General features: G+C 45.0%; 1 protein-coding gene across 1 annotated transcript; it reads right to left on the reverse strand.

The window, feature by feature from the left end:
• Positions 1–644: 644 nt before the first annotated feature.
• On the reverse strand, positions 645–8,155 carry slc40a1 (solute carrier family 40 member 1). Its single transcript, XM_068573264.1, has 8 exons — positions 7,844–8,155; positions 7,662–7,729; positions 7,157–7,316; positions 6,748–6,863; positions 4,887–5,013; positions 4,320–4,565; positions 3,577–4,212; positions 645–3,164 (listed from the first exon to the last, which is right to left on the reverse strand). The coding sequence occupies exons 1-8, from the start codon at positions 7,875–7,877 to the stop codon at positions 2,851–2,853; spliced, it is 1,701 nt and encodes a 566-aa protein (XP_068429365.1). The 5' UTR covers positions 7,878–8,155; the 3' UTR covers positions 645–2,850.
• Positions 8,156–11,122: the final 2,967 nt, after the last annotated feature.

Raw genomic sequence — 11,122 nt, forward strand, 5'->3', positions numbered from 1 at the left:
AAAAAGCCAAGTCATGTCCCAGGCCGAGCCCTTCCTGTCACGCAAAAAAGAAAAACCAGGTCACTCTTTGTCTTTTCAGCAGGCATGAAAGCCCAGATCATCCAGTTCAGCTTAAAGTCTGTCAGTTTAGCGCTGCCCGCCTGAAAGAAAGGGATTCTGGGAAGGAAATTAGCAGCTAACTCTGCTGTGGTATGTGACCTTGCACAGCAGCAGCCAAGCCCCAAGACTGAGAAACCCTCAACTTAACACACTGGACACACACACACACACACACACACACACACACACACACACACACACACACACACACACACACACACACACACGACCACAGAGACAGGCCATTATGAATGTTTTCTTTATTTAGGAGATGCAATACAAGGAGTACCAATTCAATTATTACATCCACATGATTTCTTTACGATTGAATGCTTTTGTCTATGGAACTACAATAACACTGGAATATTTATATATATACAGAAAGAAATATATGTTGTCAGATTAAAGAAGTATGATACAGAAATAAGTAATTGCGTTATAAACAAATTTCCAAAATCTTAAAAAAAAGGCAATTTAACACAAAACCTTAACACTAGGTGTATAAAAACATGTAGAAAAAGAGGGGAAGGTAAATTTTCCAGACCAACAGCACACACACAATATACATGTATATATATATAATTATATATATAATATTTTCTTTTTGCATTTTCCAATTGTGTATATATCGACGGACCGCTGTTATTTACATAGAAAATCTAGAGTTATTGCCGTGTAATATTTTCCTGAATCAGCAGACCGAGCATTGTAAGAGCCGGTTTGGTTCCCTGGCCAGACGGAGGTTGAGGTTGCATTGAACTCGTCTGGACCGTGAGGATGAAGCTCGCTGCCGGCGGGCGAGTTGGCGCCTCGCGGCACACCTGCAGATATCCTGACTCAGCACGCCGCTGCTGAGAAGTGGCTTTCTGTTCTCCGGCACCTGGTGCGGATACGTCGGCTTCCAACCTAAACATTTCCAGCCCTTTAGCAGAATCCTGGCCCGACTTCTCGTCGGCCGGGCGCGGCTAGCAACCGTGCCGATGTGGCCACGTGTGTGCGTTTAGCAGCTGCCAAGGCTCGTTCACCACAAGGCAACAGAGGTGGACAGAAACTAGTTACATCTACATTACTTTGCTAGTTACATTACTCCTCTTCCAGATGGAAAAGCTTGGTCTGTTACGACCCGCAGCTAATGTTAGACAACGCATGACAATGACAAGTGTTACACAATTTCTTTGTTGTTGCATTGATCATGAACTGCCACTTTAAAGTAAAGCTACTTTACTAAATGTCTATGATTTTCATCTGTTTTTTGGAGACAATCGTTTACTTACAAAATCACTTCACAGGAAAAAAAAAGCATGCAAATCTAAAACTAAATCCACAAACGTTCATGAGATGCTTTTGAAACACACTTTTCTAGACTAGAAAGCCAAAGATGTCACCGTATGTGTGTCAGAACTTTGACCTTGTGACCCCTCCTCTGTCGAAGCTCACAGCAATAAGAACTGAAAGCGACCCAATCAGGTCCAGAGTTCTTCATGAGTGTTACTTTATGTGCCTTTTGTGTGTCTAAACAGACTCACAAAGAGAGTAGAAGTGATTAAACGAGTCGGGACTGGCTTGTGCAAAGGTATTGATGAAATGCCTGATCACGTGTTGGTGTAATGACAGACGTCAATCACTTAAAGTGCCAGCGTACCAACAATCATGATTAAAACAAAACAGTTAGAGAGAGAAGAGAACATGAAATCAAAAGGTGACACAATTACACTAATTATGTAAAACTATCAGACAAACTAATTAAAGTACAATCGCAGAGTGGGTTAGACATATCCAGGTATTTACTGTCAACTGATGTAAAAATATATATTTGGAACGCTTCAGACAGAAATCTGCTTTCCCTCACTTCCTTTTATGCCACACATGGACTTTGACTTTGGTAACTGAGAGAGATATCGACACGACTGCATAGATGATGTCTCATTTCTGTCTTATGGAACACAATACTGATGATACAATGATTATAAAAGCCACTGCACTTCCTGAATACACACAATTAACTGCATAACCCTTACAAATATGTATTAAAAGAGACCCAGTTTGGTGTTTGGTTAAAAAAAAAAAAAAAGCACCTCCTCCCATCTCTGAAGGAAGACATCCACAACCAGCTCGTCCTACGTGTACATGTGAGCTTGGCCTATCGGAGAACAGCAAGCAGACACAGCTATAGCACCAATGAAGTCACAGAGGCAAGAAAATGGCGTACGTTCTCTCTTTTGGGCTCCGAGGACAGTCGTGCCCCTTTACTCCTCCCCGCAAGATTTCTCCCTCATTCTGCGCTTTAGTTAGCTGAAGCACCTTTACTGAAACTCTACAGCTGGATCCAGGCCGTACGGAGGAGAATATCTGCCAGTGCTTTATCCCCTGATTTCTTTAACCACCGGGACCCACGTTGGGGTCAGAAGCCCAGAAGGAATGGATCCGTGTTTGACCCAGCAGATGAGGTTGAGGTTCTTAACTGACTCCCAGACTTTAAACAAGAAAGAAAAGCTTGAGGAACCCCGCTTTATCTACAGTTTGACTGTGGATTAGTTGTCTATGACTCCAAGCGTTCTACTCACCTCCTACTTGTGATTAATGCTGCTTTCACGGCTACAGTATGCATAGCATGTTAAGTTACCTTCCTCTGGTTTACGTTAGCATTAGCAGCCTGCCAGCTACAAGCAAAGATGTTAGTTTAATAAGATGCAGGGGGTCGGGTAAGGCTTGAGGAATATATGTACCTCGGACGGAGTTTCTTTAAGGGGTTTAGACGGTGGTGGGTGAGAGGCTGTCTACCGTCTCCACCTTCTGCTCTGGCGAGCAGCAGAGGAACAGGCGACTGCCCAGGCTCTTGAAGGCGAATGCAAAGTACATGGTGTGACCCATGGCCACGAAGGACACGGAGATGATGACCAGCAGGCCGAAGGCCTCCGGGTTCGGGGCCAGAATCACCATGATGAAGTGCAGCAGGTCCAAGAGGTAATTCATGGAGTTCTGGACCCCGTTGATCACGCCCCGCTCCGACTCGATCACGTTCTCCTGGATGAGCTGGGTCACCGTCAGGTCAAAGGACCACAGCCCTGCAGGACGGAGAGCAATAGTCAGCGCTAATGGTATTTTTACAGCCGCATTATAAACGCTTTAGAACATCACGGTAGCTGTTGCGGGAATTATCAGAGCAATATTGTTGGAATCAAAGGTTGCAAATATTGCTCTGACATCCACGACACATCCGTAGAGGTCTTGTGTGAAACTCTGGTTCCTGTCGACCAGCATGAGTCAGTTTTAGGAAGTTGTAATTTGGGAAACTTTTGCAATCTCATGAATGGAAATGAACATGCATGTGTCATATACAGCAATAAAACATAGACTATGCACCGGTTACTGATGATCATTTGCACTTTGGAGCTTCTATTCTGCTCCAAAACAATATGAAATACAATATCATGGTATTGAGATGAAGAAATCAAGGCGGGGGGAAGTCTTACTCACCCATTCTAGCAGCAATCACTCCAGCAAACAGCAGACTAACAGACATGTAGGACTGCAGGGGCGGCAGCTCTTCCGCCGGTGCGGCAGTAGTGGCGTTTGCACCAATCAGCAGGCTGGTGAGGTGGTCGGCCTCCGGCAGCGTCTTCTCCCCGATCAGGTGTGTGTAAATGTCCTGGAAGGGCGAGACGCTGAGGTCGAAGGGGCTCCCGGGAGCGAAGACGGAGACCACGCACAGCATGAGGCAGCACAGCTGGGCCACGCCCGAGATGAAGCCGGTGCGGATCAGGCCGCACTTCTTGCGCACCCAAGTGAAGGCGACGGTGCCGCAGATGCCCGACACCGCCGAGGCGCCCATCAGCAGGCTCAGCACCGAGCCGTTGAGGCCCTGCGTGTAGGCGTACCCGGTGGTGATGCAGTCGAAGCCCAGCACCGTCATGTAGAGGAAGGCGAGGGACAGGCCGGCGAAGAAGATGTTCTGGTTGTAGTAGGCCACCCAGCCGGCCTTCAGGGTGCGCAGGGGTTCGGTCATCTGGTAGCAGCAGCCGTGGCGCTTGGGAGAGTCCAGCTTGGCCGCTGCCGAGGTTTCATTCATCAGCGGCTGAGACGACTCCTCTGGACTCTGGCCGCTCTCCGAGTCTGAGGAACAGGGAGGAGACACATTGCAGGTTTGGTTATATTGAGTCTGAAAGACGCTTGTTGAACTCTCAGAGGCTACAAATCCACGTCGAGGTCCTCGCGGCTACCTTTCGGTGAGCTGAGCTGTTTGAGCTCCTGTTGCTGCTCCTTCTGGCCGGCTTTGGAGGCCAACGCCGGCGTCTTCTGGTAGACCTTCCACAGCAGCGCGTACTCCACGCACATGGAGCACAGGTTCCAGCCGGAGATGAAGCCGCAGCCGATGAAATGGGAGCCAAAGGCCATTATCTGACCCACCAGCATGGGAGCCAGGATGTTGGTCAGCTGGTCGATGATCCGCACCGTGGCATTCATGTCTGTTTAATACGAGAGGGGATGTGATCAGTGACTTTACACCTGACGGATGTCAAAGGAAATGTGACAGATTACAGTTTTTTTATAGTTCTTTTTTCCTAAACTGATAAAAAAGGAAAGCTAATCAAGGTCATCAGGTTCATGAGCTTTTCCACCATGTGAGCAAATCTTTAAAATACTTTATAACAATCCGGAGGAAACAGCCGGGGGCATAAAAGCTAAAAACGAGAGCGAGTCAGCATCGAGGGTTCAAAGTCCGCCACACCGAGGAGGCGTGATAACGGGTCAGGTGAGGCCTGGCGGCGGCAGAGAGAGACACTGACCTGCCAACTTGCTGCTGTCCTGCCCGGCCACGACCACCACCCAGTCCCTCTGGATGGTGATGGCGGTCGCCGTACTGGCGAGGTTGGCAATGTTGGCGATGGTGATCACCATAATGTAGCAGGCAGTCTGCAAAACATTTTACATTTGATTCATATTAATAAAAAGGAGTCTAAAACCAACACGTTGATATGATTAATAACTATTAATAACTATTGCCTGTATAGCTGAAGCTTGATATAACTTATTTCTCCGTCATTGACTAAAAGTTATTTAAAACTCATGAACTAGCTACAACACTGTTGCGCATGTAATTTAATTATCTCAAACACACACTTTATTTTGTTTGGAGTCAAGCCGACACACACACCGTCCTGAAGCTGCAGTCAGTCACCTTTTGGTTTGTCAAGTTTAACAAAACCACTGTTAACCAGGAAGTGTTTTTTATTTCCTTCTTGGATTGTTCAATTTTTTTTAAGAGTTCCTCAGAATTAGCAAAAAAAGTATGAAAAATCCAAAAATAAGCATAATTTTGCGAAACAGATATTGTTTTTCTTAATATTTATATAATATTGGGTGGAAAATTACTGCAATATGTGTTAGTCCACAGCTGCAACAAAGGCCGTATTTACTGCTTCAGGAAATTACTGAGCATGAAAAAAACATGTCACTTGCATCAAGTGTACATTACATAGTGTTCGGTGTAAGCGCCTCTAATCTGGGTAACATTCATCCTTAAGTTCAAGAATGTCCCCTTTCTAATTCTGTAACGTGAACATGTGAACCACAGAAATGAAAAACTTCCTGTGGGGGGAGAAAAAAAAAATCTATGGACATGAAATCTGTGAAAAAATCACTAGCGCAACAGCTAATATAACGCTCAACATGTGAGCTCCACTGACGAAGCTCTGGTTGACAGAACAAACAACATGTTTCTTCTAGAAAAAAAGTCTCATTTGTGAAACACACTGGCCGGCCGCTCTGGTTTTCTTTGTGCTCTGGCTGTAGAGCAGCAAAGGCTTCAACAGGCCAGGCCACATTTCTCCCTCTGTCATGTGACCGCTCTTGAGGAACCTGCTGACTCCACAGCCCTCAACGAGACACTCCATCTCCTGTTTCACCGCCCTCGCTCCACCTCCACGCGCTCCGACCCCGGCCCTTTAAGCACTCTGGTGGTCGAAAAATCACCCCGTTCTCTGGAAACCCAGCAGGCATCCTACAAATGCAGAGGGACATTCTACCCAGGCAGAAAAAAAAAAAAGCGTTGGTGTTTCTCGACCCGACTACGGACAGAAACCTGTCTGGTCGGCAGCTCTGCATCTCGGTCAGCTGCAGATTGAGGTCCGAGCCTCTGAGGGGAGGGAGAGCTGTCGTGAAGCCGCATAGTTCAACAAGTGCAAACAAGCCGCTTGCTAAACAAACTGACTGTGTGGTTACCGCTCATGTTTGGTCTTCTCATGATAGATAGGAACACACAATGAATTATGATCATGACTCAGCAAGCTTCGTCGTCTTGTGACGGCAAAATACTATTACAATTCAGGATTTAATTCATCATGAGCATCAAGAAAGATGGGGACAAGTTGTCTTATACGCGCATTTAAAATTGACTAAAGTCCTTTGACAATTTAGGTAAGTGGACCAGTCAAAGGTCTTCTGGAAGTGAACTACAATCATTTCGCCTGTAAAAGCTCTTCAAGAGGTCGTAAATGATAATGAAGCAGGATTCCATATCAGTAAAAAGCAAGCAACTTTCAATCTCGGGGTCAGAGTGTTGTACTTGAGGAAAAGGGGGGAAATCGCTTTCAGATCACGTGGAAACAGCGAGTGTGTAAGCACAGAGAGAGAGAGGGGGGATCTTACCAGAATCCATCCATTGTAAAGCTCCACAAGCTGTTCTTTGAACTGGAAAACAACCATCAGTAGGATCCCACACACGATGACGCAACTATTCTGGACAAGCAGCGAAGTCTGGGCCACTGTGGAAACACCGCGGTGAACATTAGGGACAGAAATCTGATCAAAGACAACGGATTTCTGTCTGATAACGGGTTCATCTGAGCTTTAACAAGAGGCTCGGGGTACATGCACCCGCTCCCCGAGCCAATCTAATAATGTCTTTGCCAAATTCCTCTGAATAACCATTCCACAAGGGGTGCACTTAACTGTGAAAAATAGAGCGAAATAGCCCATGTGCGCACTCTAATACCTGTGCACTTGTGTTATAACAACCCCTCAATAGCAGATACACGTGTGATGTGTGCTGCCTCACCTTTGAGCCTGGGGTTCTTGTCCACCCAGTCCCCGATGATGGCCCCCAGCAGCAGCACGGAGCCGGCCACCACCAGCCCGTACACGGCTGACAGGAGCAGGCTGTTCCCGTACAGCTCCACCAGGAAAACGGCCACGGCGAAGTTCCACATTCGGTCGCCCTGCAACAATACACATTTGGGTTATTCAGAGGAAGGGATGACACTTCCAACACATCCAGGTTGATTAGAAATATGTCTTGAATTAACAATAAGGGCCCCCTTTGCTTTTAATGTCACACTAACACCCCTCAACAGCTGAATTCATCCTTTTGAGGCATTTGTAAAGATAATGAATGTGTGGTGAGCTACACACGGTGGGAAAATATGTTCCTTTGTATTGCAGCACACAATGCCAGGACACTCACGTTGTGTTGCATTCAGTTTGACACCGACAGAAACACATGATGATGGGCTGTCATTCAAATAGACAATAAAGGGGCTTTCGTGCACAGGTGTCTCACTCACCCATGTTGACATGGCATGTCCCATGTAAATAAGGAATTTAGCCGAAGTGAAGAAGTCTCGGACGGACTCTGTGAAGGAGACATTGGAGGGTTACAGGACGGACGGTGCAGCTGGTGGTCGATGCCTCCAGCTCCTCCATCGGTGTGAAGGGTTAAAGGGAAACAAGCGTAACAATAACCTACCGCAGCATGTCATCCTCGCTCCAGAGTTATCCATGTTTAAGATGTCCAAATGCCAAAAAGAAACCAAGTGAATGTTCCTTTTTTTCAGTTTTTTTTTATGATTTTTTTTTTTTTTGACGCTGTCTCCTCTTTTGTGATGTCTCAAAGGGGGGGGTCGCTCCTCACTGCAGCTGAACGACTACAACAACTACAACACCCAAAAGACCCGGCGTCTCTCCTCGTTCTCCTTCCCAAACTTAGCTAACACTGTAGCTGAAGTCGGAAAGCAATGGCTTTCTAGCCTAAACGGGTTAGTTAGGTCGCAGAAGCACACAAAAGGCTCTCGGAGCTGCCGCGTCGCCGCTCCGCTGGACGGTTAGCTCTGGTCTGCCGTCTGTTTACGTCCCGCCTCGAATATACTCACGCTGTCACGTGACGCGCCATTATTTACATTGTGTCAAAAACAACTGCGGTCTTCTTCCCGCACGCGAGCTGCGGGAAAAAAAAAGTAATGTAATACACACAACAACAACAAAAAAACGGTATCACATATGCACAAAAAAAGGTGTCATTGTTATAGCTGTCGTGGTTGAAGCTGTTATCCCTCTTCGTGGTGAGCTTTTGTTGAGTTTCTTTAGACACGTAAATTATGAGTAACAACCTGACCCAAAATGTGCTCTGCAAAGATAACCTATCACTTCATCACAACACATATGATATATATATATATATATATATATATATATATATATATATATATATATATATATATATATATATATATATATATATATATATATATGTCTGGCCTGTTGATGAAGCTTTACCTTGCTTTACCTTTCGTCATGAGAAGAATGATATAAAATGAACTGTGAATTCTACAATGTAAAACTACTGGACGTCCTTCATCACAAATCTTAATTTAAGCAGAATTGAGCAGCAGCACAGTAAGCAATAGCACCTGTGTTTTATATTCATCATGTACATAATACGAATTGCGCACAAAAATACACACTAAGACACGTTTGAGATGTTTTCACAAATCCAATAATATCTCATACCTTTACGTCCTGCACTTCCTTTTTATGTCAAAGGAATCAGAGTAGTGGTAATAAAATAACAAAAATTGCATTTGATAGCACACATTACAATTTAAACATTTTGCTCACAGAGTCATTATTGACCCAGTAAAGCTGTTTACCAAAGGGCTGTTGTTGTAATAGAGCCTGGCAGTGAACAATGTAAAACGTTGTGTACAAATCACGCATTTGGATGACTTGCATTTGTCTTCCTATGTCAACAGAACAGATTCACAGCTATAATTACTGGCTGCATGGATGAGGGATCCTTGGCCTGTATCCATAAAAAAGTAATAAACACTGACACATGGTTATGTTGCTTCACTGTACACCAGGACACAAGATTTATTTTTACAAGGCTGAATGGGACCCCCAGTGTCTTGTGACAGCGACAAATTCTCACCTCGTTCCTCAGGTGAAGTGTTTTGGGCCTTTCATTGGACCAGAGGGACAGAAAACTGTCCAAAGAGAACCAAGTCCACCGAGCAACACCTCTAAAACTCATTCAGTAACTGTTGTATGTTGTTTGTTTAAGCTGTAAAGGAAAACAATAATTTAATAACAAATTTGGTTTTAACAAAATGTCATCACCAGGAGTTTGACACCAAGCGGAGACGGTAGAAGTTACTGTCGAAGACAGCAGGACAAGAAATAATCTGGTTTATGACATTTTTACTCTCCAGTTTTGTACGGAATAAACAAACAAATCAACAAACAATAGCAGGTTAATTTGTGAGTTTTAAAGTGGCTGTCGGGTGGATTTGGTCAGGCTTGCTGTTTACTCCTATTTCTATTCTTTATGCTAAGCTAAGCTAACTGTCTGCTGGACAGAAGCTTCCTATTTGTTATACATACATCTCGTCCAAACGTCAAACTATTGCTTTAGGCCTCGTCGGCTTCATCAAGTTATCAAAAAACATCTCATGCCGCGTTCACATTTCGAGCGACAGAGCAACTAATCGGCTGAGCGTGGTCAGCTGCATTGTCAACTTTTTAGTTGCACGTACCTGGCCGCTATTGAAAATGACTTGTTTCCTGTTGCTATGTTGCCTGTTGCTATGTTGCTGTGTTGCTGTGTTATGTGAAGGCAGCATTAGTTATTACTTACTAATTAATCCACAATGCAAAGAGTGGGAGAAACATCCAACCACTTGTTGTGGTTCGTCATGATCAACATGCTCACAGTACTTTAGCATGTAGAACTGTAAATATTGACCCTGTGGTATGTGAACACACATATGGCCGCTGGGCTACTAATACATGTATTTCTTATTATTGTTTAACCAGTTTCATTTCGGCCCAGAGCAACACATGGACCTAACCCTGTGCCATCTCATCCTATGAGGGAGCAAAATTGACACTTACAAGGAACATAAGCACATATTTTGAGCCAAGTGATGACAATAGGCACTTCTATCCCTTTGTGATCTATTCAGGGATCACAGAAAGCTTCCAGCCGTTTGAAAGTCTGAACGCATTGAGCTGGTACAAACAGATTACCGGCCGCACTATTAGTGGGCCAGTGTGTCAGCCGGGCTCAGATACCTCTCATCAGCGGTCAGACGGCTGCTGTGTCATTTTGTGGTCATGTGACCTGCAGGTATGTCTTCTCTTGACCGGATCCTTTTTCAGCCAACAACAAGCTGTGTTTACGTCGGCTATATTTGTGCTTCCAGGACCAAAATATGAGCATGACTTGCCGCGTGTGGCCTTAAGTTGCCCGACGCTCTCAAGCCACAGCTAAAGAAGGGACAGAGGTGGAGGAAGGGTGTGAAGGATGTGCACTGTGTACGGATCCGATTATTCATTTATTCTTCATGCAAGGCTTTTGTTCACTCTTTGTGCTGAATACTAAGAACGTGTTGCAATAGAGCTAAAAGGTAACACAGCACAGCTCCCTTGGTTCACTGGTATATAGAATAACTAAAGCTGGGCTCTTGAGGTCTCCCAAAATCTCATGATACTGGACACAGTGAGATTACCAACCATCTCAGTGACCATAGAACACCAGCAACAGTGATGATAATTATTACCAGTAGCCATTTTTGGAACACAACAGTTTTTGTGGTCTTATTGTTTCTGTGGATTTCTACCTGCTGGCTAGGGACTAAGACTGTGCCTGACGGCTCCACCAGAGACAAATAAACATCAAAGGTCACCGTCCGGCTGTGATGACCTGGACACCTGTCCCAAAAGGACAGCCCTTGATTTCAGGGAATGA

This window comes from Clinocottus analis, unplaced genomic scaffold, assembly GCF_023055335.1.
Source record: "Clinocottus analis isolate CAN_PGR_092001 unplaced genomic scaffold, fCliAna1.0.p SCAF_12, whole genome shotgun sequence".
In the NCBI taxonomy this organism is placed as follows: Eukaryota; Metazoa; Chordata; class Actinopteri; order Perciformes; family Cottidae; genus Clinocottus; species Clinocottus analis.